The sequence below is a fragment of the Myotis davidii genome, unplaced genomic scaffold (genome assembly GCF_000327345.1).
Source record: "Myotis davidii unplaced genomic scaffold, ASM32734v1 scaffold1525, whole genome shotgun sequence".
NCBI classification, from domain to species: Eukaryota; Metazoa; Chordata; class Mammalia; order Chiroptera; family Vespertilionidae; genus Myotis; species Myotis davidii.
In genome coordinates, this window is record NW_006296279.1 from 1,090,271 (window position 1) to 1,117,928 (window position 27,658).

Below are 27,658 nucleotides of genomic sequence, written 5' to 3' on the forward strand. Positions count from 1 at the left end.
TTGTTATCCCATGACTCCTCCATTTTTATAGCCAAAACGCTGTCCCTTTTAATTCTCAATATCTTTATTTTGGATGTTGAATAGATTGAGCTTGTTTTTCTGCCTTTGTATTATTGCTTTAACCCTCGCTTCTCAGGGCGTTGTGGGTGCCTCTGATTAGGGGAAGATCATGTGTTGGGGAGTGCCCCCTAAGAAAAGCACAGAGATGAATATTTCACTTCATTATAAAGGAACCTTGGGCACAAAATCAGCAGGGCTGCTTTTCTTTACCATCCATATAGCAAAAATATGGGCGTGGCTGACTCCCGCGGTTACCTGTTACAGGTCCAGCTCCCAGAGGGAGGCCCTGTGGTCTAAAGCTCGAGGAGTAGAAGCCATAGCTGAAATCAGGTGGAGGTGGGGGTGCGAGAGGAAACGTGAGCTGGCCAGCAATCTCACAGACGATGACCCACACAGAAGTGAGAGCCTGGATTTGAGCCCTGTGCGTCTGAGTGGCAGCTGGCTCTGGAGTTGGGCTGGATTGGAGCGGCCAACCCTGGCTTCCTCTCCTTGCCTTTCTTTTCCTTGGTATCTTTTGTTGCCCACCCCACCTCCCACAGGGTCTTCGGGCAGCACTTTGTAAACCTCCTCAATGAGAATAATAATGTAATTTTCCCCTCAGGGCTCACCTCAGTGCAATTTTGGTATCTCTGCTCGCACTTGGCACTATAGATAAACACTGACCTATGTGACATATGTGACAATCGCTGACCAAAACTTCCTGGGAGTAGGGACTCTACCTGCTGCAGGGCCTTACCTACAACAGATGCAATTGCACCATGAAAAAGAAAGGCAGAGAGAGAGAGAGAGAGAGAGAGAGAGAGAGAGAGAGAGAGAGAAGAAGGAAATAAGGATAAGCAGGGAAGAGCCCAAATCACTCAAAGCAACAACATATTCTAAATTCTGACCGGGAGAAGGCTATTGCTGGGGGAGAGTGTAGATGAAGTTTGTCAAACTCAAAGACTAACGCAGGCCAAATAAAATGAGGCATGTGGCCCGTGGACCATGAGTTTGACATGCTTGGTGTAGTTGATGCTAAGGAAGGAGACTGATGAATGGTCCTTTTTTTCTTTTCTTTTTTACTTTCTTACAAGCTCTCAGCACTGGTCCACTCCCTCCTGTCTCATACCTCAGATCAGAGCCTGAGCTGCACTCTGGACCCCCCACTGCGCCTCACAACACCAGTGGGCTGTGCTCCACTGCATGGAGGCTTGCTTTACACCTCTTGTCTCCAAAGTGAACAGCAGGTCAGCCAGCAGATCAGCCAGGACTGCCCCCTGCAGGGATGTGAACCAGGGCAGGAGGCCAAAGAATAATTAGAGGCTGATGAAGCTGTTTGTTCTCATCAATAGCACGTGGTAGCACCATGTGTCCACCTTTATGTTGACTGGGAGGGCCATTCAGCCTGACTGCTTCAGGCAAGATTGAATATGATACAGGCCAGGAGGAATCCTGATATTGGTCCGGGAGAGAGTCAAGATGTGGAGAGACAGGCAGGATTTTCAGTGAAGGAGAGGAGTAGTCAGGTGGAGGGGAAATAAGAACAAAGCCAATGACGGTGAGAATGTGCAAACAGAGCTCATGGGATGCCCAGGAAGTAGCAGAGGGGTGGCGAGAGGCGCGGCTTGGTGCAAGGCTGGAGTCACATTGTGGAGGGTCTTCAATGAAAGACCGAACCAAGCACCTAAACCCAAGAACTGCTGTTTGTCATGGCAGCAGTTTAAACAGTTTAAGCACAACAGAAGCAGATCCCGTTGCTTTTGGTGGCTGTGCCCCTCAAAGTGGATTGGGAAAAAAAGGAAAAATAAAGGGGGTTGGGGGGGGGGATAAAAGGGGAGAGAGATTGAAGAATCTGGAATGTACTGGGAACCCAATGGGAACAGGGCTCCCACTGGATCAGATGAGTGAATTGGGAAGCTGTGGGAAGAAAGGATTACTCAGAGGAGACAGGGACTAGCAGCAAGGAAAACGGGAAGCGAAAGTGATAGTCCAGGAAGATTTTATGAGGTTGTGAACTAGGACGACGGTAGTGGGAACAGAAGGGAAGAAACACCGCCATGGACACCCCCCTCCCCCCACCGCCTTCCTCAAAAGTAGGACAGCTCTTCTCTCTGCGTAGACACTTCTCTCATAAACATACAGACACACTTAGGAGGTGAGAGAAAACATAACCTCTTCACTCTCAGCTCTTTTCTCAGCTGTCAAGCCCAGGGGGCGCTCCCTCCTGGAGCCCTCCCTCCCTCCACTTCTTCCCCAATGGCCAGAGGCATTTGCTCTAAGGACATAGAGTCACAAGGGGGTTATTTATATCTGCAGCTGAGCTGCCTGAGCCCTCTGTCTGGAGGCATGTGGTGGGTAGGGAGCAGGGCTACACCCCATCTCCCAGGCACAGCCCTTGGCAGGAAGTCTGCCCTGCACAAGTCCTGCTGATGGAATGGGGCCAAGGGATCAGAGAGGCTGTTGGCAAAGCGATCAGATCCCTGTGGTTGGACAGAATAGCTCACCCAGTCCATATGCCACCTTCCTTCAGTATTTAATTATTTTCACAGTTCACGAAGTTCTTACTTACGCCCAACCTGAAGTTCTTACTGCAATTTTGTCTTCATGCTCTGTTTGGGGGAGATAGCAAACTCTCTAAAAAAAAAAAAACACAGGTAGAGCGTCCATTGAATCATGGGGCTTGAGTCCAATAGATTTCACGGCAAGAACTAACTTTGGATACAAGCCCATTTACTTTGCAGTTGCTAAATAACTCAGAAAGAATGACAGAGAAGCCTGGGTTGACTCATTGAACTGGTGACACTTCTTTTTACACCCCCAATCCCCACCCCCTTAGGGCTCAAGGCTTGTGCGGACAGGAAAACTCACAGATATAAATGCCCTCCTTCGGAGGGAAAAGAATACATTTCTCTTAAGTTTAAGAAAGTTTAGCCCCTTTAGGTTCTCAGAGGACCTGGAACATCACTTTCCTCTAAGGCAGAGATGATCGGCAGCATAACTGCAGAGGCAACCAATACTTGGTGGGCTCCTGCCAAGTAGCAGGTTTTGTGCATGTGTTGTTACATTAAATCTTCACAACAGGGCAATTGCTAGCCTCATTTTACAGAGGAAGAAGCCAAGGCTCACAAAAATGTTATGAGGGGGCACTGACGTGGAGGCTGGTATGGTGGAGGGAGCTGCTCGTTCCCATTACCAGGACATGGTAACTGCAGCCACCATTTATCCACATTTACGGCAACCCCAAGGGTCAGGCAGTGGATCATGTATAAGACTGGGTTGACACTGGTCACAAAGGGACCAGTATAAAGTGTCAAGTCTGGTGGGAGGAATTGGGGACGAGTGTGTTTCTGCCGGGTCTGGAGGGACAAGTATGTTTTTCAATATTAAGTAGTTGGGGTCGGAGAAGACTGCATTCTGATTAGTACTATTTCCCTGGGGACAAGGTTTTGGGGAGTTTGCCATCTCCCTCAAACACAAAGAATTGAAGCAGGATGTTAATTAAGATCACCCTAAGGGCTTTAGGTTGGATATTAGTGAACGGTGAAGATGGTTAGCTACCAAAGGGGCAAACGCTCAGGCTGACAGCTTTTCCGAAGGGCCACTCAGGAAACGGCAGGACCTGGATAGACCAGTGCAAACTCATTCCTTTCCCCTTTCACAGGAGGAAATGATCAACCACCAAAGAAGCTCAGGCCCACCCAGCATGGTCCCAGCCTTCCCTCTCCCATGGTCTGTGCAAAAACAAGCAGTGGCATAGCCGTGAACCCAAGGAGCTGGCCCATCATTGCATTCCCAGTTCCTGGCACCCTGCGCGTGTTCGATAAACATTTGGTGAGTAAATAAAAGGTCACCTGTTTTCAAAATTGTGTGTGTCCTTGTTGGCTGGGCCGTCGGCATAGATCTGGGAAATGTGCTCCAGTTCACAAACTCCTGCTCAGACAAAAGCTGACTGAGCTATAGTGCCCAGTGGTCCCAGTGGAGTTACTTCCAGTGCTCAGGGTGAAGGAAAAATGCTTCCCATCAGCTACTCCTGGTCAGCCACGTGGGAGAGGGGCAGGGGGTTGGGAGTGCTTAGGGCCGACTCATAGGCCTCTCCTGTGTCAAGGGCCCTCCAGGAGGTTCCAGATGTGCTGAGACAGTTCTAGCCACGGCTAATATGCTCTTGAGCATCCCAGGGGACACTGCGACACTAAGTAGGACAGATCTGATGTTGCTTAAGTGATTCTGTGATTAGTCATTTCTCCCTAATGACCTGGTAACTTGAAATGTGACATTGATGGGTTCATGTCATCCAACAGCCTGGCCAGAAGCAGCAGTAGCTTCTGCAACACAAGACAATATTTACTTCATTTTGCATGTCAGCTCATCTCCTTGAGGCTAAATATTGACTTTATACTTTAGGGGTGAACCTTTTTTCCAAATGTTCTTTCTGTTCAGCTCTGGCTTCAAAAGTAGTAGGTACCATTTGTCTCTGATTATATCAGGAGGTTCTCTGAGCAGGAAGGAACACTTGCCTTCCAAGAGCAGCAAAAGGAGAAAATGCCAAATGATGGCCAGTTTTAATCACCCTAGAGCCTGTCCTGACTGCTATGTACAAGGGGAAATACTACTGGAATTTCAGAGATGGCACCTTTTTTTTTTTTGCTGTTAACAGCTTTGATAAAGCCCTCTTCACACTCTCTGAAGACAGAGGTCCTATATTCTCAATTGAGGGCTCTGTCCATTTCATTTATACTTCCCACTGCCAGCTCAGGGCCTGGCATGGTGTGGGCTCGCCCCTGGAGAGGCCGTCTCCCCTACTTGCATTATTCAGTAGGCATTTTATCTACATCTCCTGCCATGTGGGGAGAACTTCAGGGCTGGCCCTCCTGATCACATGCTGTCTGCCTTTGATGGTGGGTGGGGGTGGGGAAGGGAAAACACGGTGGGGGGTACAAGTGTTAACAATTTACCATCACTTTGCTCATCTCCTCAAGGTGAGAGGACACATAAACAAAAAGCATCATTAGCTTCTCTATTTCCAATGGTGGGATGAAACTCTTGAGGCAACACAGCCTACTTTCACCTTCCATGGTGTTGGGAAACAGAGCTAGGTATTAATATCTTCTCATAATTCCTCAGTCTCATTCAGTCCTAGTCCTCCATTTTAAAGGGCATATGTCCGGGTTTCAGGCTCGATCCCCAGTGTGGGATGTGCAGGAGGCAGCTGATCAGTGATTCTCTCTCATCATTGATGTTTCTATCTCTCTCCCTCACCCCTACTCTCTGAAATCAATAAAAATATATATTTTAAAAAAAACACAAATAAAATCTCCTAAGAAAACCAAAACATGAACTATGAATTATTTCTTCTCTGCATACAATCTGTGTTTCTTGAACTCATCCTGACTCTTGAGGATGCTGATTGGGTAAGAGGCTCATTTTCCTGATTGTTCTGATTCATTTGATATTATCTCACCTTCATAATTTTACTAAAAATATTATCTGGAAACAACAAAACTACTTTTTAGTCAGGTATCACTAAACAAAAGCTACACCTGTAGACATGATCTATAAGGAAGATAATGCCCAAACATATTTCATCAGGTTTCAATCTTTAACCAGACCTAAGTAATAAGCAAAGAGGGCAAATTGCACAACAAACTTGACGGTGCAGGAGAGAAATGCCCTGGGAAAAGGTACATACTGAAAAATGTTTTGTAACTGTAATAGGTTTGAAAAAAGTTTAGCATTCTTCAATTGAATGTGGAAATCAATGGCTCCAGGTCTTGGTATGTCATTAAGGAAAAAACATGACTCACTCTATTTAAATCCCAATTACAATTAAAAATTAAATTGCTCATAGAATGAGTACTTTAGACTGCATACCACAGGATAATGGACTAGCTCCAGCCAAGCCAATAAAACATAACGCATAGCTCATGAGGTTGAAAGGTCTTTGTGTTCTTGGGTAAGAAATGGAAAGACCATAACCGCCTGGAGTGCTGCTGTTAGGCGATCTAAGCCAACTCACCAGACTTTCTGACTTCTCAATATATCCCATCATACTTTTAATGTTGGTGACAGAGGCTAACTACATTACATTACATTATGTACATTATGGGTACAACTGGGCCACTTATAAACAGATATAATCTACAGTGGCCACTGTAGATTTACTTTTTATGACAATGATCTGGCTGTTGGCAGTGAAATGTGTTGTGCTGCAAATATAGCTTATGATCTTAAAGGGACCTGAGTTGTCAATCACTTCTCACCTGTAAAAGCCAGATGACAAGGAAAAAAAACCACACACTTTGTTTTTCCCTTTAAACTCAACCCCTCCTTTGAGCCAATGTCAACTTTCAAAGAGAAAAGGCCAAACACAAGCAAAGAAATGGAGATATTTATTTTAAAAAGAAATTTCCAAGGAATGTGCCTGCTTCATCTTAGGAGCTACTCCGAACCCAACTGCCCATATCATCAATCTCTGCAATGCTGTGATCCCCAATGTTCAGAAATCATGATCCCAAAGAACTGAATGATCCCAAATCCAGAAAGAACAGTTAATTATATCTAGTATACTGTTAAGACAAGAAAGTATATCAGTATTAGATTTTATAATGTTTTTAACCAGTATTGAAATAGAAAAAAAGGGGTTTTCTGGCTAACCAGAAAACTTCTATTCCCTGAGCATCCCATCTAATTGGGGTTGTGTTAAAAAGAGACTGTTCTTTCTAGGCAATCAAGTCTAGCATTATATAATATGCCAAGAAACTAAACCAAAGATCTGCCCTCCTACCTTAAAACATTAAGATATTAAATGTGATTTTTTCACTCTTAGAAACAATGTAAAAAGTCTACACAATCACACACATATTAGAAAAAACAAATTATTAATCTCCAATATGTCTATGTAATTTTTAGCTGCACTTTGGTTCAATTAAATACTACAACAATAAATTAAGTTTGCTTTAGCACAGGACAGATAAGGAGTTGAAATAATATAGCAGGATGTGTCTACACTGTTTGTCTGCCTGCTCTCATTTTCCAGAAGACTGATGGTTCAGGAGACACTTCCAAGTCCATCGATGGGAGGACTCCGTTCTACCACCACGGGTCAGTACTGGTCAGAACTTCCCAAGGTGTAGCTCAGAATCACAGGCAGCTAGTGATATATTTTGGTAGAGAAGCAGTCAAATTTACTAACTCAATGATCCCAATATGTGACTTAAAAGAAAAAGAAAAGGCTCAGCCACACTAAAAAGAATAATAAAAGAATGAAAATGGTAATTATGAGATACGGGACCTGGTCAAAAGAACAAGAAAAAAGTCTTTCTGGTTAGGAATCCAATTTTTCTCAAATGAGAAATTTGTAAGGGGGGGGAAAAACCCCTATATTTTTTAGAATATTACATTACAGAAACCACGGAGTAAATGGACTCCACATTTTAACTTTCATATCTTAACCCATATGAAAATGCAGAGTACTTCTGCTAATTTAATCAATCCCTGTAAAGTCTGTAGTGCATTCGTCACATGGTTAAAACCGCGTGTAGGCATTTCGTTGTTGCTGCTGCTGTAACGGCTGCTGGGCTTGCTGCTGTTGCAGGCGAATTTGCTGGGAATATGGGTCTTCCAAGGATTTTACAAATATGGTAGTTCTGGGACCAGTCTTCCATACGATACCATTGGCGTCTTTCACTGAAGATTCCACAGTAATGTTGTGTGTTCCAAGGATAGCAAAGTTCAAAAGAAATTGTGTACTAAAGTAGTCGTTATGAGGTTCAACCCTCTGCTCCATCTCATTGGTCATATTGTCAATGGGTATCTGGAATAAAAAAATTGTTAGGTAATAACAATAGCCAACATTTACTGAGTGCTTACTATGAGCTAGGTCCTGCCCACGTGCTTATTTAATCCATGCAAACAACCAAGAGGTAGGTACAATTATTATTCTTGCTTTAGAGGAGAAAACTGAGTCAGAGAGGTTAAGTAATTTCTCCAAGGTCACACAGCTAATGAGTGGTGGAGCTAGCCTCTGAACCTTGGTAGGCTAACTGCAGCGCCTATACTCTTAGTTATGGATTGATCTGACTCCTTACTATCCTTAAAGAATGAGCCCCTAAAGCCTTTCTCAGCCCCTTCATATGCTGGCCTCTCCTCCTGGCGAAGGAGTTCAGGACACACCACCCCTTACGCGCTGCTTTGGCATCCTGACTATTTTGAGCTAAAGGCACTAGAAAAACAACAGATGCAGGAGGGGCTCGCTGATCTGCCCCCTTTTACCTAAAACAGGCCATAAAATTTCCTATAAGAAAGGTAGCCTCCCTATACCAAGAAGAGAAAAACATCCTTATCACCAGAGACTGGCCATCGATGCTGAAATGGACCTATACAGACAAACCTACTAAAATATCCCCGATTTTCTATGGTATCCCCCATTGCCCCAACATTTCCCCACAATTTACTGCACCAAGTCCAAATCCCTGTGTCTTGTCATTTCGTCATGAACTTATCATTTCTGTTTCTAAAGGTATATAAGCTTTCTGTTCTGGCCACTTCTTTGGATCGTCATTCTCTTGTGAAGATTCCTACATGTGAAATTCTAATAACACTGGTAGGTTTTTCTCCTATTAATCTGCCTTAATGTCAGTTTACCCTTAGGCCTGACCGGAGATCTACAGAAAGCAGAAAAGACATTTTTCCTTCCCTAAAAAAACTCCAATTCCCATCTGTGAAGAGACATTCTGAAGAAATAGGGTGCAACCACCTGTTTCAGTGGTTTTAAAATACAAAACACTGAAAAGGGAGCTAAAACTATGTTTATATGTGAGTTTTCTTCCTCCTAGCTAGTCTGATTTTATATTCCTTAATATGATTCCTCCCTGCTTTAGTATTAGCTTCAGCATTAAATTGACTTCAGAACTTGTACATCACTCACTTAATCAGTGTTTTGTTCAGATTGGCAGTACGATATATTGCAAAACACAGATTTATGGGCTCATTCATTTATTTAGCTAGACAAACACTCAGGCCATTGTTCTTCAGTAACAGAGTAACACCTACTGATGTACCCCGACCTCTACTCATGAGGAAGTATGTCAGAGAGACCCTTTTTCTGACAATGCATATACAGGTAATCTTAATGAGCGTTTGACTAGATTGATCTACATTTATGTGTGTTTTTGCTGTATAATTAATTATATAAATGTGCCCTGAGCTTGTCTCAATAAGCAGTTAGCATGAGATCAATTTTCCAGAGTCATTTACCTGTAACATTAATGAAGTCACCAATTCAAGATCTTAGAACTACTTGTAGGTATTTTTTTGTTTGCATAGTCAACTTTTGTAGGGTTTTTATATTCCTAAAGAATATGCCTATTAAACAAGAACTTCCTTAGAGAGATCAGAAAAGGGACTGATGACTCTAAATGGATGATGCATTTTAAGTTGCAAACTCCCTGCAAGTAACATGATGAAGTGATCATGTATAGCAAGCATGTCAAACTTGCAGCCCACAGGCCGCATGCCTCATATAGTTGGCCTGTGTTAGCCTTTGAGTTTGACATGCTTGATGTACAGTGTGGCTTATTATAGCAGGTTCCTGACTTCAGTCAATGTCTCCCAAGAGGCAAGTCAGCAAGCAGGAGACCAGTACTTCTCAGTTTGAATGTTTTTCTTCTTAATAGTAGAAATCATTATATATAAGGAACAAAGAGAACCATGGTTATGGTTCTTTCAAACTCTAAGTGAGGAGAGAGCTGCAGACAGTTAACTATGTAAATTCTCACTATGATCTTCTTTGACATAATAGTTGTGCTCTAACTACTGATTTTTTTTCCATCAGTCACCAAATAGCTAGTGAGTGGTTACATAAGGCACCATGCTTTGGGTCATGAAAATAAAAAGAGAGGAAGAGAAGAGAATGAAGTCTGAGCCTTACCAGATGGGTGAAGAGTGTGAGAGAGAGTAAGCTATCAAAGCAAAGAAAGTGATGATGGCTCAAACCAGAACTCCCCTTGGCTTTTATAGCCAAACACCAAAGAGACTAAAACGCTCTTTTTATCTTTACTAATACCCCTTTTCTTGCTATGAACCACAGTTCAAGCATGCTCCCAATCAACCTGGATACCAGCAATCTGGGCATTTGAACAACTCTATCATACAACTGTGTACCTGATCCCTTGCTCCATTTACTTTGAATAAACTGCCACAGAACTGGAAAGAGATGTCTAAAGGAAGGAACATTCTACCTTTGGAACATTGCCGTTTCATGGGCATGAATTCAGAATCTTAGCTTTGGTTAACAAAGCAAGCATGGTTTTGGTTAACTGGTCTCATGATTCTCAAAGCAGTAAATTCCTAGGGTTATACTCATAAGGAAAGATTTTTACTTTAACCATTGCTATGTCAATGCTATATACTTTCCTTTTGAAAAGTTACTTAAAATAGAGAAAAATAAACAGATGTGCTCTTTTGGGGGTAGGGGGCATAGGGAGACACTTATCCCCCACTTCTGATGTTCCCTCCGCGTGAAAGGACCTTTCATCAGATGAACAGTACTGGTTTGCAGAGGAGGTGCATCACACTGGCTAAGTTTCGGGGTAGGAGCTGGGCATGGGGAGCTAAGCACCTTCTCTGTCCCTTCTTTTTTGAGCTTTGGGTGCTCCTTCCTGCCATGTTTTATGGGGGCAGGCTTTGTGTGTATTGGCTGAAGTTAGATGGGAAAATTCATGTCAGAGGTACAGGGCTAGAAGTCCTTGCTGCCAGGTACCTGAGCGGGGTTCCTCCCTGGCTTTAACAGTAATAACACTCATAGTCTGATCTCCATCTATCAAATGTTCAGGCAGGAAAAAGAGAAGTGTTGTTATCAGCCTCTCACACCCCAATATGTGCTTTTAACTCATGTCTATCTGATCGCTGGGGAGGTAGAACTGCAATCTACTTACCCATGAAAAACATGGGAAAACTTCCATCACCTAAAATCGCATCACAATTCTGCCTCTTTTGTAAATTACCTTGTACTCTTGTCCAGATTTACTTTGTAGCGTAGAAGAAACATTCAGACAGACAGATTGAATTTTGCGAAACAGTCCTGGTTTAGATCCGTGCTGAACCACTCCCTCCACCTTCAGCGCCAGCTGCTGGTTATTCTGGACAGCGATGGGCTCTGCAGGGTTCCGGGGGGATGGCGACAGAGCAAGCTGGAACAACAACATCAAATAAACACCAACAACCAAGAGCAAGCCTCCTTCCAACAAACATGTCTGCTAATTGCTGGTTATGGGTTAAAATGTTTCTTCCCCTTCTTCCCCCTGACCCACACACATACAACCTGACTATGCAGCGACAACCAGATAGATGTACCTTTAAAGTCAAGAGTTCCTTATTTCTAATGCCTCCTTTTAAATACCCATTTGTTTTTTTAACCCCAAGCCCCAGCACTGTTTGAGGGTTAGAGAGAATAGTGGAGGTACTGCTCTCCCAATTTTTGTGGGGAGGCACTTCTTTGATAATGAACCAATTCTAGTAGGGAAATCCACTATGTAAATTTTCACGTCCAGCAGCTGTCTCTTTGGTTTTAGATAATTTTAAATGGACTAAATTCAAATGCAAATGACTTCAAAATTCTAGGATTACAAACATCACCAAGTCACCATGGTATAAAAGTCAACTTCCACAAATGAACCAAATGACATTTTTAACCTCTCATTAGAGTAATTTTTCTTTAAAAACATGGAAAAGATGGAAAAAATTGTTTTTTATAATGCTGTTGAACCACTGAACTAATCAACTCTGGAGACCTACTACCTTAGGACTTATCTATATAATACACTTTCCTTATTAACCAGGTCATTTGTCATAGCCTACTTTGTTATTTGCAAGCAAAAGCATTTGGACTGATGCCAAAACACACTAGACATTTTTACTGACAGGGATAATCCAAGTAATCTCTCAGAAGTGACGATTTCCCCCATTCCCAACAATTCCATTCCTTGAACAAGAACAGCTTTTGAATTTTGAGTAGTTTAAATATTTTAAAATACTAATTCTATGAATTGGCCAGCTCCCCAAAGCTTGTTATTCAAAGAAAAAGTGCTTTTGAGGTAGGACTGGTGATGTCATCCTGGGCCTGTTTCATTTGAAGTTGGGTCTGAACAGGCTGACCAGAGGTGGACTCAGCTCAAGATCCTTGTAGGTTACTACGATGAAAACCACTCGACTTATTCTTGAGTAGGGAGCCAAGGTACAGAGCTCCCGGTAGCCAAACACCTGTCTCACTGCATTTGGTACTGACAGGTGTCCATTTTCTTCACCAAACCAGTTGGTAAAGGCAGGAAAGGCTTATAACTAAAGAGCATAAGTTTTATCAAAACCAAAGGTAAGCTCCTGAAGCAGAGCTATGTCCTGCTTCATCTGTAGGTGATAACTGAACTTTTAATCCATATTAACCTTATCATTCTTCCGATATTACCTTAATGCTGGTGGATTGCAGTTTCTGGAAAAAATACCTCTGAAATGAAAGAGGAACTTTCAGCAAAGCAATGATGGCATTGCAGAGGCATGCTGTATGCTGGAGGGGAAAGAAATAGAATCAAATAAAAATGAATTTCAAAATTTCATCAACAAATGGTACTTTCAGGAGAAGTTTAAAAACTATAAATGCTCACATAAATTATTACAAAAACAACAATAATAACACCACCAATCAAGAAATAGTAAAAAAAATACAACAAACCACGAACTGTGCACATTTCCCAAGTAACTCATGTTAAGGAATACAATTACAGATTTATGCTTTATTGTAAAGGAGTACATTCCATAAAAAACAAATGAGAGAAGAGAGAAAATCCACATTGCTCAAGGCAAGCAATATGTAAACTGCATTTCTAAAGAGCTTCCAGCTAGCAGACATATTATGACACTAAACTACAGAGTAACTGCTAGTTTGATAAAGTTTGGCAAAGTATGATAAAGAGTACATGGTAAAGAAGCTGGAGCAGTATATTGACATCCCGGGGCTGACACTAATCCCATGTGGAACTTCGGCTTAGAGTTGCCTCATTCTGTCAACCCATTCCCACTAGGCAGCTTCCCTGACCCTATGGCCATGAGGCCTCAGGGAGAGAGTAATGGTGAAAGCTTACTGGAATTCAGATTAAGAATGACTATATAGTCCAACTCTAGGGAATTATGAAACTTTAATAAATGCTTTGAGTCTTAGTGAAAAGGATCATAGAACCAGAATTTAAGAGTTCCAAGATTATTTATTTAATTTAAAGCCACTCTATTGATACACAATGACATACAAAAAGCTGTACATATTTAACATATACCACTTGATGGGCATGCAGGTAAACATACACCCATGAAACCATCAAAACTATTTAAAGATCATCCCAATTTAAAAAAATTCTTTATTGCTGAGAGTATTACAGATGTCCCCTACTTTCTCCCCATTTCCTCCCTCAATCCGGTTCCCGCCCTGCCCCAGTCCTTCACCACCCCATTGTCTGTGTCCTAAGTAATGCACATATGCCTATGTTCTTTGGTTAATCTCTTCTGCACCCCCTCCCCCCTCTGAGATTTGTCAGTCTGTTCCATGTTTCTGGTTCTATTTTATTCATCAGTTTATTCTGTTCATCAGATTTCTTGTTCTTTATTTTGATTTTTAGATTTAAGTGTTGATACCTATGTATTTATTGCCATTTTATTATTCATATTTTTAATCTTTTTTTTTCCTTCTTCTTAAAGGATACCCTTCAAAAAGCTTCACAGATTAAGATCATCTCAATTCTGATGACGACATGGGTCATCTAGACAGCTAATGGAACAAGCTGGAGCTAGAACCAAGATTGCCTAATCCTTACTTAGTTCAGTGATTTTTGTTCCACTTCACCAATGATTTGCAAACAATAGGAGGAGAAAAAAAGTTACAGCACTATCAGAACACTTAATCTTTGGGGCACCCAGAGCCATTCCAATTTGGTCTACCATCCCTGCCTCAGTCTACTCCCTCTCAGTGGTCCCTCCAAAATACCACAGGTTGAAAACCACTGCACTATACACTATGCTATCTGTCCGTCTAAGCTCCTGCTTTCAAGTTAACTGTCACCTAGTTGCCTGCCCTGTAAACATTTTTTAAGAGTTGGGCAATAAGGCAGAAAGCCAGAAGAAACTACTCTGGGTTCAGGCTACTGAATATTTTGTACCCAACAGACTAGCAGTAATACAAATGCCAGGTCTATTACTTGAGAGAATAATAACTCAGATTTAAAGACATCGGGCCTATTTCTTCAGGTTTAACTGCTGAAACATCACTATCCATCTTCCTGCAAGGAACCCGGGAAGCATTTGCAGGGACATTCTACTTGTGGTGGAACCTTTGATGTCATAATTGTGTTTAAGGAGAGAAACATCTTTAAAGGAGGGACTCAGAGGACCCCAAGTGACCTCAGGCTGTTCCCGGGCAAAAAGGCACCCGTTCTCCCTTTTATAAGAAGAAATTCCGATTTTACAACCCCCACTGGGAAAGCAGGACTGCCTTTGAGGCCACCAGCTCCCGGACACACTTCCCCAGGTACATTAGTAGCAATTTACTATCAAAGTTAACAGTCTGGAGGTGTGAAGTCACATACCATGGTTCCTAAACCAACACTCTTCATTGCCAAATCCAATACTTTTCAGCCTTTGTACTTTTTACAATACTGTGGCACCTGATAAGTCTCTTTTTCCAAGGAATTCCACTTATGGCCTCTGTCCTTACTTTTTCTGATTCTTCCCCTCTCCATCTTCTTTCCTAAGATTCTCTTCCTTTGTTTCTTCCTTAAATGTTGACACTCTCATTAGTCCATATGTTCCTAAGAGGCAATTTTCTCTACTCCTGTGACTTTAAGAACCTCTACGTTCAAAACCATCTTACATGCATTTCAGCCCGACCCCTTCCAACACTAGACCTATTTTCCAACTGCCTGTAAAACAGCCACACGTTAAAAATGAAACCTTCACCTTCTTCCACCATCCCTTTATATTCTCTGTCTAGTGAAGGATCAACCACTTGTGCACTTGGTAACTTGGAAACCTGGAGGTCATGTCTCCATCCTCTCACATTTAATAAACACACACACACACACACAACACAAAAACCCAAGCCTTGAAAATACTGCCCCAACGTATCTTTCTTATGTATCTGTTTTTCTCATTCTAATTCCTATTCATTAGGCCCTTACCTTGGATTATGAGGGAAGCCTTGTAACCACAGAACAGCCATTACATGTTCTGTGCCTCCAGAACAATAAAGTACAATCTTAACCACTTCTTTCCTCTACCCATTAAAAATTCCTAAAAAAAAAAAAAATTCCTAAAAAACACCCCAGTGCCTATAGGATAAAGTCCAAACTCCCTAACACTGTGTTCGAAGCCTTTTGTCACCTGGCCTCTGCCTACCTCTCCAGCCCCCACCTGTACACTCTGTTGTAACAACAGTAGCAAACTGTTCCCAGAAGACACATGCTATTTCACGCCTCTGCTTTCAAACGTGTTGTTCTCTGCCTGAAATTCCCTACCCTCATCTCCCTGTAAAACTCATATGCAAACACATCTTCTGAGCTACACCCTTAACCCATTCACCTATCCTGTGACATGCATTACTTTCTCTTTGGTGCTACATCTGTACCTCGGGAAGAGCTCTATTTCTGCATACACACAGGTTTGTTTATAAAAATCTTCATTTCTTATTAGACTACAGGCAACTCGAAGGACGATGCTGTGTCTTGGTCATTTTTCTATTCCTAGGACCCAATTAACACCCGTGGAGCTGAATTTGGGGTTCAGATAATATTAAAGCTATAAAATACAATGTGGAGAGAAGAAAATGAACATTTACTAACACTCCTTATGCACTATGCCATGTACTGTGCTAGGCAATACACATTACTTCATTTAATGTTCACAGTAACAGGTAATGTTCACAGTAAGAGGTAGATTTTTTTTCCATATCATAGGAAAGGATTTTAGTAATTTGTCTAAAATCACAGACCTGCTGAGTGGCAGAGGAGGGATTTGAACCTAGAACTTTTCTCTGTACTGTCGCCTACTGAGCAGAAATTTCCCCTTCTTTCCATTATATTCAGTGGGTTCAATTCCATTAAACTGAAGTACTGTTTGGTATCTACTTCACTTCTTAGGGTGCAGTTTAGAGGAAATATGAAATAATGAATGTCTCAGAGATGTGTGTGTTTACTTCAAAGATAATTTTTACAATCTCCCTTAGCAACCAATCTCAGTGTCAAACCCATGTCAGTTCGAATCAGCAAATATGTACTGATGACCTTATGTGGAAAGCTGTATATCTGTCCTTAATATCTAACCTAACCCTTTAACAATGCATCCTGCCAATTTCTTCTAAAATACTTGATAAACAGTAAGAGTACAGAACAGGAAGAGCAGGAACCAGAAGAGAGCTACAGGAAATATCTGATGTGTGGGCAGGACAAAAGCTCTCCAAGGAGTAAAGTCCAAAGACAGGGCGTTATGGACTGAATGTGTGTCTCTTCTCCAGCTTCATATGGAAAAGCCGTAACTCTCAATGTGTTGGTATCTGGAGATGGGGCCTCTTGAAGGTGACTAGGTTTAGAGGAGGTCATGAGGATGGGCCCCCTATAATGGAATTAGTGTCCTTATAAAAAGAGAGAGACCATAGCTCTGCAGAACATGTGAGGACACATTAAGAAAGAGCCAATTTGCAAGCTAGCAAAAGGGCCCTTACCAGTTAACTTGTTAAAAAAGTGATCCTAGCCCTGACTGGTTTGGCTCAGTAGATAGAGCGTCGGCCTGCGGACTCAAAGGTCCCAGGTTCGATTCCGGTCAAGGGAATGTACCTTGGTTTCGGGCACATCCCCAGTAGGGAGTGTGCAGGAGGCAGCTGATCGATGTTTCTCTCTCATCAATGTTTCGAACTCTCTATCCCTCTCCCTTCCTGTCTGTAAAAAATCATTAAAATATATTTTTAAAAAAAGTGATCCTAGACTTTCCAGCTTCCCAAACTGTGAGAAATAAATGTCGTTTAAGCCACCAAGTCTATAGTATTCTGCTACAGGAGCATGAGCTAACTAAGACATTGGAGACTGGCCAGACATGGAGAGAATTTGGGTGAGAGTGTCTCCATCTGTCCTGTGGCTGGGAAGTCAGGGGACAAGACTGAAAAAAGAGCGAGTGCTCAACGGTGCCAAAGGCAGCAGATTCAGCAGACGAAATTGGACAAGTATACTAAAAAGTATCAATGGCGTCACCTCGCAGGAACTGATTTAGTGCCAGTCAGATAACAAGCCCAGTTCTTTCTGTCTCAAGTAGCCAGTGGTTCTCAACCCTGGTGGCATGACAGAATCACCTGGGAGCTTCTAAAAATACGAATGCCCAGGCCTCGACTGCACAGATAAAGTTAACTGCTCTGGGGTGGGGCCTGAATACTGATGCATTTTTTAAAAAAGTTTTCAAAGTGATTCTAATGTAATAGCCAGGGGTGAGAACAACTGCAACTTCAGTTAACTTGTTAAAAAAAAAGTTTTATCTGCATTCTGGTAGAGCAGATTTGACATGTTAATGTGACTACTGGTATGCAGCAGCTACAGAAGTGCCATGTGCTTTCATGAATCATCTCATTTCATCCTCATAACAATGCTGTGAGGCGCGTACTATAGTAACCCGGCTACAAAACAGTCACATGGAAACAGGCACAGAGAGGTTGAAGTCACACAGTAAGTGCCAGAGATGAGTGAAAACCACTTGCACATAATAAAAACTCAATAAAACAAATGCCACTTGCCATATAAGAAACAGGGGTATATTTCCGATTGAGTGATTCCACCTCCTCCAAGACATGATTATATACAGACATCATTCTTCTCTCATATTCACTATCAGCATGGGCTGCTCCTATAGATCCATATTCCTGGGAACTGAAGTTAAAAATCAATATCGATTAAAACCACAACAGTAACAATTTTAATGTCTCAATACATCAGGCACTTTCCACACATTCTCATTTAATCTTTAAAATAATGAAGTACCCACTGTTATGTCCATTTTATAGATGAGGAAACTGAGTCTTGGAGAAGTTAAGTAATTGGCCTTCAGTCTCATATAACCAGTAAGTGACAAGCTGGAATTCAAACCTAGATCTGACTTCACTCAATCACTTTGGTTGTTAGGTAGTATAAACCTTGTCCCTAGTCATTCCCTTATTTTCTAGGCTGTAGAAGTAAAGGTTAAGTGTAAAGGAATCATGACAGACTGAATAAGAAGCTAGAATAGAAAAATGTAATGCACAAGCACTTCAAAATATTTTTTCCTGGTAATCCTGAAAAGTTGGTATGAGGTAGATAATAACATTCATGATTACAAACATCTCTCCATCCTATCCCACATTTACTGATACACTGGCATAGGTATTATGTTAGCTGCTAGAGATACAGAGTTGAATGAAACAAGATCTCCCCTTACCTCCCCAACTCTTTTAGGCTGTGAAAGAAATACACAGATTTCTGTAAAAAATTCAGTGAAATATCCATGTCATGCCTCACTCTCTTGAGGTTCTTTTCAGCAATAGGTTCCTCTTTACTTGGAAGGCACAAAATATATACTATCAAGAAGAGAAGTTTTAGAAGGAATCTACTCCTTGCAATTACACACTATTGCAAATAAAACTCAAAGAACTCTCCCTCAAGATACATGCTTTCTTTTCCAGTTTTTCATTATTATGAAGGATGAAGATTAGGGGAATGGGTTTGAGGGATGAAAGGTGATGGAGAAGAGTGAAGAAAAGTGATAGGAAGGGGGGAGGGTTAGAGAGCAGCATGTGCGAGCTGGCTAGATAACTCCCTTCACCCCATCCCTGCTGACAATGTGCCTATCTCTCTGTTAAAAGTTAAGCAAGAAAAACACTAATTTCTATTATGTCGACCAACAGTACAATGACATGTGTTGTAAGCAGTTAAATGAGTATTGCACAATGAGAAATGGTGTGAGCATGCAGTATCAATTAGTTGGCAAAAACTGAAAATTATGGCAGTTTAAGAACATCTTCAAATTTTAAAGGGAGAAGCTTGTTTTAAAAATAAATATGTAAGTAAATAAAAATTTTAAAAAAAGCAAGTCAAACATTGCAAACTAGGGAAAATAAACATAGACAAGGTAAGGATAAGTAGAAAAATAAGTAAAGGTTAGCATGTCACCAAAATATTAAAATGGATCAGATGAGTGGGGAAAATTTTACCAAGTAGAGTAATCTGAGAGTAGGTAGTACTTTAAAAGAGAAGACAAGGAACTTGGTATTGCCCTGTAAAGAAATGTGAGTCAACACTTCAGGGCAGTGGTCGCCAACCTTTCAGACCTCACAGACCACCAGTGGTCCGCAGACCACCGGTTGGCAACTACTGCTTTAGGGTACAGAAATTTAAAATGCATTATTGAGCTCTGGAGCGGTGTGCCAAGTGGTTAGAGCATCAGCCCTTACGTTGAAGAGTTACAGGTTTGATTCCCTGTGAGAGGCAACCAATCAATGTTTCTCTCTCTCTCTCCCCCGCCTCCTTCCTTCCCTTCCACTCTCTCTAAAAATCAATGGGGAAAATGTCCTTGGGTGAAGATTAACAAAAGAAACAAAACAAAAAAATGCATTGTCCATTATATTCTCTTTGTGGAAGAAGTTGATCTTGGAATCATAGGTCTTACTAGATTGAAAATTATAGTTAAAAATTCATATTCCAAAATAGAATAATATCATAGGAAAAACCAATGGTCATTCTTTTATAAAAATACTAGAGGTTGGTGGAGTCTCTCAGCCTGGCTTGCGGGCATCGGGCCAAAACTGGCCGGGTGCACGGATTCGTCCATGGAGTGTCTGGCCTGTCTCGCCCAGTCCTGATTGGGGTGATCAGGCCAGCTGGCCGGGGAGGGGCAATGGGAGGTTGGCCAGCCAAGGAGGGACCATCAGAGGGCTCCAGGGCATGTCTGGCCCATCTCACCCAGTCCCGATTGGGCCATCTTGCCCACTCCTTATTGGGGCCAGCTGGGAGGGCTCCAGGGTGTGTCCAGCCCATCTCGCCCAGTCCCAATCAGCTGGGTCCCAGCAGCAGCTAACCTATCAGTCAGAGCATCTGCCCCCTGGTGGTCAGTGCGCGTCATAGCGACTGGTCAAACAGGTGAATGAACAGTCGGACACTTAGCATGTTAGGCTTTTATTATATAAGACTTTGAAAAATTAATTAGTTAATGGGGGAGGGAAGAATAATTTCTAACAAAGCAAAAACAGGAATACTTTTGTTTGGGAAACCCAAAGAAAAAAATTTCAAGTACAAGTTTAATTATATTATTAACTTAATTAAAAAAATATTTTTTTAATTGATTTCAAAGAGGAAGGGAAAGGGAGAGAGAGAGACAGAAACATCAATGATGAAAGAAAATCATTGATCGGCTGCCTCCTGCATGCCCCCCACTAGAGATCAAGCCCACAACCTAAGCATGTGCCCTTGAGCAGAATCAAACCTGGGACCTTTCAGTCCGCAGGCTGACGCTTTATCCATTGAGCCAAACCAGCTAGGGCTAACTTAATTTTTCATACCAAAGTTTAGTTACAATATGTAAGAAGAAAATGTTCAAATTCAATGAATTTCTTCCCAGTTAATTTGCCAAGTCAATGTTGAGAAAACAGGAGGCAGGAGGTAAGTAAACAACAGTCAGAAAATCCAGGTTTCATCACTAGCTATGTGATCTTAGACAAATGCTGGAGAAATTCTTCCTCTATTTTGTTTTGTGTTTTCCTACAATTCCTCTTCTAAAACAGTTGTGATGATTAGGTTAGATAGCATAGCTGAAAGCATTATTTAATGTAAAGTATTATTAGAAATACCTTGCAGATTCTGGATCTAAAATCAGAGCTTCTATTGCGTGAGACATCAGTAAGCAGCTCTGCTGCTGTCTGGATGAATGCTAAGGTTACACTGAAAAATAAAGAAATCTACTACGGACTTTATATTATTTGAATATTAAATAAGTCAAGGTGAGGATCGTATTTTTAGTGAAGGTAACTGTATGTTACCGACTCAAATAGTCTGGGGCTTTATCTTTTTTCTTTTAAGGAATATATGGTGTCTGAAATAGTGATTCTCAAATTCTTTATCAGGAAGAATACTTCAAAGGGGGTTGAGGAGGGGGACCAAGCAACAGGCTCTGTGATTCAATCTGTGTTATGTTGGCAACCTGTTTTCCTAGAGGTGGAGAAAGGCCACCATTGAGCCACCACTTATTTAAAAAGCCTGGTTTAAGTCAAAAAGTAAAATTATATTGCTTATACTAGATTTCAAAGTAGAAATTATTAATTGTAATAAATTTACAGGCTTATCTAATACATTAGTCAAGCATATCTGAAGTATTTATGTTTAAAAGAATACTTCAAAAGAACAAGATATATTGGGACAAGTTTAGGATACAGCTCTACATTCCTCAAAGTTGCCGAATCAGCATCAAAAGATGCCTGATAAAGATCCCCATATCGGGAAGCAAGGCTTCGGAATTCTTCCATAGATTGTTTCATCTACAAAGAAGGAAAAATATTAATTATGATAAACATGCTATCATTATTGTATAAACACAAAAGTCAAAACAGTCAAACAAAAATATGTAAAAAATACTTTAACTCATTTTCATTCCATTCATTTTTATAAATCTTGTTAAATAAAATTAACAGAAGGCAAATAAAAATACAAATGTGCACAAGATTATGGTAATGTATATCTGATGTATGGAAACAAAAAGTTTTGCATTTTTAGCTTCTTTTAAATTCTACTAAAAAAATTAATATAGTTATTGACACCCCAAAGTTTCTTTAAAATTTGTTCTTTTTCTTTATATAAATATGTAGCATTAAGTGAGATGTCATTAATCACTTTGTCATTCTAATAAGACATCAGTCTATTTTTGGTAAGACAGATGAGTTAATAAGCATTTCATATTGAATGTCCATGAGTCAGACCACTGATTTATAAATTTCAGGATTCTTCATCTCACAACTAACCTCAAAAACTTCTAAAGTGTAAACAAAAACTACACTGAAAATAGGCTGACACATGCCTGATTAGAGATGCGACCACACCTCTGAAGTTCATTTCCTAAAGTCATGGCGATTGTTGTGGCAATTGCAGGAGGGGGGCTTGTCTTTAGACTGTTACAAGTACAGATAAGTTGAGAGAAGGCTTGCAGAAGGTCAATCCTGAGTTTTACAAATTCACACTGAAAACTTAAAGGATTCAGTGGTGTACTGGCAGCCTGGGGGGAAAAAAAGATATATTTAAGACAAAATAAATATGGCAGCAAAATGGTGCAATACACAAATTTTAAAGGCAATGATAATGCCCTATTTCCTAAACTGGGATATGTTCTATTTTTTTTTATATACCCCACATAAAAACATGTAGATGTTATACCTATTCAGTAATTAATAAAGAGAAAAATCAAAATAAATTAAAATTCCACCATTGCAGGCGGAATACTAAAATGGCTCATGAATCACACCCCCTGGTACCCTGGTATCCACACCATGTGTAATCTCCCCTCTCTGAGTGCGGGTGGAACCTGTAACTTGCTTCTTACTAATGAAATATGGCAAAGATAATGAATGAATTTTGAGGATGTAATTTAGGTCCCTAATGAAGTAAGTTCATATTACTGAAAAGGGAGATCGTTCTGGATGGATTTTCCCTAATCTGGTGAGCCCATGAAAAGGGTGTTGGAGGTGAGCAATTCTCCTGTTGGCCTCAAAGCTTCCACAGGTTCTAGAGCTGTGAGGAAATAAACTCTACCAACAACTACATGAGTTCAGAAGAGGACCCTAAGCCTCTGTGAGCCTCATTAAGACTGGCCCTGGCTGACACCGTAGTTGGAACTTTGTGACAACATGAATTAAGCCATACCTAGACTTCTGACTCATGGAAACTGAAACACTAAACAGGTGCTGCTTTAAGCCACTAAATTTGTGGTAACTTGTTATATACCACAGAAAATAAATACACTTTTTACAATTTTTATTCCTGAGAAACAAGGTGAGTCTCTCATTAATCACTGTGTTGGGAAATTAGAAATCCAACATTGCTATCGGAGGCCCATAAGCAGGGAATTTTGAGCTTCTCCTGTTTAGTTTGGTTGAAGCAGGTAAAAAGCATAATCCTCATAGCTGTACTATCTCAGGTTAGACCACTCATGTGTCAGGAAGTATAAAGGGCAGCTCATGTTCATGTTCTCTCAGTTACAAAGACAGACAGCTAGTGTCAGATCCACACTTGCCAAATGAATAGACTACAAATAAATCTTTTTAAAACGGAGCAAGTGCTTATAGTCTGTTGAATAAAAGAACTCCATTTCACCCTAACCAGTTGCTCAATGGTTAGAGCATCAGCCTGTGGAATGAAGGGTCCTGGGTTCAATTCTGGTCAAGGGCACAACATGCCCGGTTGCAGGCTCAATCCCTCGTAGAGGGCATGCAGAAAGCAGCTGCTCAATGATTTTCTCTCATCATTGGTGTTTCTCTCTCTTTCTCCCTCTCCCTCTTCCTCTCTAAAATCAATAAAAATATATTGAAAAAATTTTTAAAATCGTAATAATTAAAGAAAAGAACTCCATTTCAAAAGGAGATGATCTGAGGTTCAAAAACCTGCTTAGGTCACAATTTGTTAATGGCAGAGTAAAGACTAAGAAAAGTAAAGACAAGGCCTTCTGTCTGTCAACCAAATACTTTTTTAATTACTGCCGAACCTCATTAAATACACATACCACAAAAGTCATTAAAAGACTATTAAATATATATATATACATATATAATGTCAGATGTTTCAAGGTAGTTAAAATAGGATAATAAAAAGAAAGGGGGGCCATTCTCGCACATGTCATCATCACCAAAGGAGAATTAAGAGGACTTACTGTTAAGGATGCAATCCCTTTGTGGTAGAATTTTAAAGACTCAGCAATGCAAGAAAGTGCTGAACTGTAATTCTCTTCTTGCAACCCAGTGAGACACTGTTCTGCATGTGAAAACTCCTTCAAACTATTTAGCCAGAAGTAGAAGTGTTCTGAAGCAACCTGAGTCAGCAAACTCTGATAGAGCTCTCTGGCCATGTCATGGTTACCCTAAAAAAAATCATGGCACATGATGAAGTTCTTACAATTGAATTAGCAGTTAAAAGGCAAACTGAAATCTTGGATAACCATAACAATCATTCTTTGTATTATATAATTCTTTGAGATTCAGTATTTTCTCAGACAACATATGCTGAGTTGCTTTTATGTAACCTAATGCCCACAGTTCTTTACTAAGACAGTTCCAAAAAGAAAATAAAGGAATTAACTATAACCTGAGTCTAGAATTTTAGTTCCAAATATGGAAAGTATAAATACTTTTCACATGTCATTCGGTATGAGCTATGTAGTGGGGGTGGGGGGAAACTCCAGTAAGCTCTATTACGTGACTATCAAGAAAAGTATTGTGCTTGCCTCTGGAAATGACTGGGGGGAAGGGTGGTTGTTGGGGGGAATGTGAATGTCATTTAACTGCTGGGGCCAGGGATGCTCAGTGCCCTGCCGTGCTTGGATGCTTGGGACAGTCGGGTATAATAACGAATCCTGTTCTGCCAGTAGTGGTCCTCCCATTTGAGAAACAATGAGAACATGTGCTTCAATCCCCTAGAATAATGCTTTTCCAAATTTGCTTTCTGGACTTAAGGTTTCTATACTGTCCAAAGCTCTGTATTTCTTTCCTCTCAAACAAAATTAATGAAAATTGTTGGGCTTTGCATGTGGCTGAGAAGAGAACAGCATACTAAAACTTTCTTGTTTCTACACAAGAATGATAAGTTCTGAGAGAGAAAGGGAATAAACAATGGTGTATTGACAAAGGGGGACAGAAATCGTGGGTGGGAGGTGACTGTGGTTATGAAAGTATCAGGCGAAATGAAACTGGTACTAAGAACCTGCAGCCAGAAAGAGCTCAGGTTTTTGGAATTCACATGGGACTTTCCCATAACATATATGGATCACACATACCATTCTGGATGCCTGTCTGGCAATTCGGTACACAGTCCATCCATTAGAGACGCTTTCAAGCTGCTGCTTAATGACTGCCTTTATTTCAGCAGATAGTGCTTTCTGACTGGCGACAAAAATCACAGTGGCCAAACTCACCTAACATTGAGCAAGAAGACGACAATGAAAAAAATCATGTAATTCTACTCAATGTCACAGATAGCTTTACCCAAAAGGGAGGAAAACTAATGACAGTCCATCAAATAAGCACAAAACTTGTTCTCCTTTTAACATTTACTAATTTTTCACTTTGAAGTTATAGAGCAATTTGTTCAGACAATTGTTTATAATTCCCATAAATATGGATAAATTATAAAATCACAATGAAATGCTATGCAGCAGTGAAATGACTAAACTAGAGATACACTTTTCAATATAGATGATTTAAACAAAATAGGAAAAATACAAAAGATTACATGCAGTATGGTAGCATTTATATAAAGTTAAAAATATGCAAAATAATAGTGCATGCTACTTTGTATATATACTAAGGTAGTGAATATGTAACAAATACACGGGAGTGATAAACACCAAATTCAGGATAGTGGTTACCTCCAGAAGGGAGGTGTACAGGGAAGTACAAATCAACTGTATTGGTAATTTTTTTTCTTAAGCTAGGCGATGGATGCAAGGGTTTTCAACATATCATTCTTTACATTTTTTGAATATTATGTTTCATAATTTAAAATGGCTTTAAAGTAATACTAACAAAAAAGGGATAAAGAACATTGGTTGAAATGCTGCTTCAATAAAAAACAAACTTGGCCAATTGCTTCTTAGTATTCCAAAGCTGATATAAACAAAGGACCATATATATTGTGGTAACTGCATGATGTCATTCCCATGACCACTGCCACTTGGACCTCAGGGTAACCCCTTTCCTGATAGCAAATAATGAACTGGGGTAATCTTTTACAGAATATGCCCTGGAGCAGCAGTCGCCAACCAGTGGTCTGCAGACCATGAGGTCCGAAAGGTTGGCAAACGCTGCTTTAAGAAAACCTTTGGAGCAGCAATCGCCAACCGGTGGTCCGCGGACCACTGGTTGTCCGTGAGGTCCGAAGGGTTGGCGACCGCTGACCTGGAAGATTAAATATAAAATAGGTTTGAGTAAGCAATTTCATTAAGCTTTTCCCACTCCCTAAATTCAGATGACCAGAAACATTATGGAGTGGCCAACTTAAGGCTTACATCTAATGTATGCCTATTCAGCATGTAGCCTACTCTCAGTCTGGTAGAACTTTCAGCTAGACAATATGATCACTTCCATGGCTTCTGTTTTTTAACAAGCACACACCTTTCCCAACTCCAGGATTACACTGAAACCTAAATTGGATCCTAAACAGCTACAGAAATCCTGGGTTGGAAAAGAGGAATCTGTGCTAATCTATGGTTGCTATTATCATCAGGTCTTTAACTTACATTTTTGGAAGTACAAAACAGGGTTTAGTTCATTATTTGCTTCGTATAAAAAAGAAAAATCCATTATCATTTTGTCCTTTGTAATAGAACAAACACATCAAATTGAAGGCTTTGGCTACACTAAGCTGACTTGACAGGGCGTAGGAAGAAAGAACTTTTAGATCTGAACTAAATCAAAAGTAGAAATCGTAAAAAGCTCATGGTTCCAATTCTATTTTGACTTCAGCATTCCCTTGGTCTTAGATAATTAGTTTAACCTGTTGTTTGTTTTGCTTTGTAAGTAAAGTTAACTACTTAAAGTAATTCTCACTAGACCAGATCTTATTCACCATCAAAAGGTGACTCTTTACCAGAAGTTCCTGCTGCTTGTCCGTGGCTGATCGCCCGATAACCTTGTAGAGCTCCATGAGGTCGCCCAGCATTCCGTCGCCCAGCACTGGCAGCTGCATGGCAATGGCGGCCAGGCAATGGCACATGAGGATCCGGGCAGCGTCCTGAGCACTATGCAACTGAGTCAACAGGGTCTCAACCACGGACTGGCTAAGATGGGGTCTGCCCTTGGCCAACTTCACCATACACTTCAGAGCAATCTGCACATTGAAAACAAAATAGGCCACTTACATTTTGAAGGTATTAAGTAAAGCTTTAAAAAAAAGAGCTTTGTTTAGGTTACTGGGAAAAATCAAGGAAAAGGTGTTTTTTTGTAGGCATAACATTTTTCTTCATAAGAAACACATGACATAATGGATCCCATGTTAGGATATGCAAAATGTACCATGTTTAATACCAAATAACAAGTCAGGACTGCACATTAATCACTTATTGCAATCTAAGACTATTAAAAAATGAGATGAAAATCATAAAAAACAATGCTGAGGAGGCAAAATATACGCCAAACTGAAAGTCATCATTTCTATACTTTCATTACTTATAAGAAATGCCTCTAAAATGTGGTTTGAAAATTTATCAATGCCATCATCTTCCTATGCTGCTAAACATATAGATTCCTGGGTCCTACCCATCCCAAACTTAGTGGATTAACTGTGTGTGCATATATCCTAGTCAGTGGTCGGCAAACTGCGGCTCGCGA

At 40.7% G+C, this 27,658-nt stretch overlaps 1 protein-coding gene across 1 annotated transcript in view; it reads right to left on the reverse strand.

Moving 5' to 3' along the window:
* Positions 1 to 6,408: 6,408 nt before the first annotated feature.
* Positions 6,409 to 27,658, reverse strand: part of INTS7 (integrator complex subunit 7) — a 42,312-nt gene continuing 21,062 nt past the window's right edge. The window contains exons 11-20 of the mRNA XM_006771272.2: positions 26,919 to 27,158; positions 25,108 to 25,245; positions 23,989 to 24,195; positions 22,147 to 22,341; positions 21,507 to 21,610; positions 20,927 to 20,995; positions 17,846 to 17,978; positions 12,497 to 12,595; positions 11,040 to 11,225; positions 6,409 to 7,849 (exon numbers count right to left, since the gene is read on the reverse strand). Of these exons, the coding sequence (XP_006771335.1) occupies positions 7,562 to 7,849; positions 11,040 to 11,225; positions 12,497 to 12,595; positions 17,846 to 17,978; positions 20,927 to 20,995; positions 21,507 to 21,610; positions 22,147 to 22,341; positions 23,989 to 24,195; positions 25,108 to 25,245; positions 26,919 to 27,158 (1,659 nt within the window). The 3' untranslated portion in view covers positions 6,409 to 7,561. The remainder of the gene's footprint in view (positions 7,850 to 11,039; positions 11,226 to 12,496; positions 12,596 to 17,845; positions 17,979 to 20,926; positions 20,996 to 21,506; positions 21,611 to 22,146; positions 22,342 to 23,988; positions 24,196 to 25,107; positions 25,246 to 26,918; positions 27,159 to 27,658) is intronic.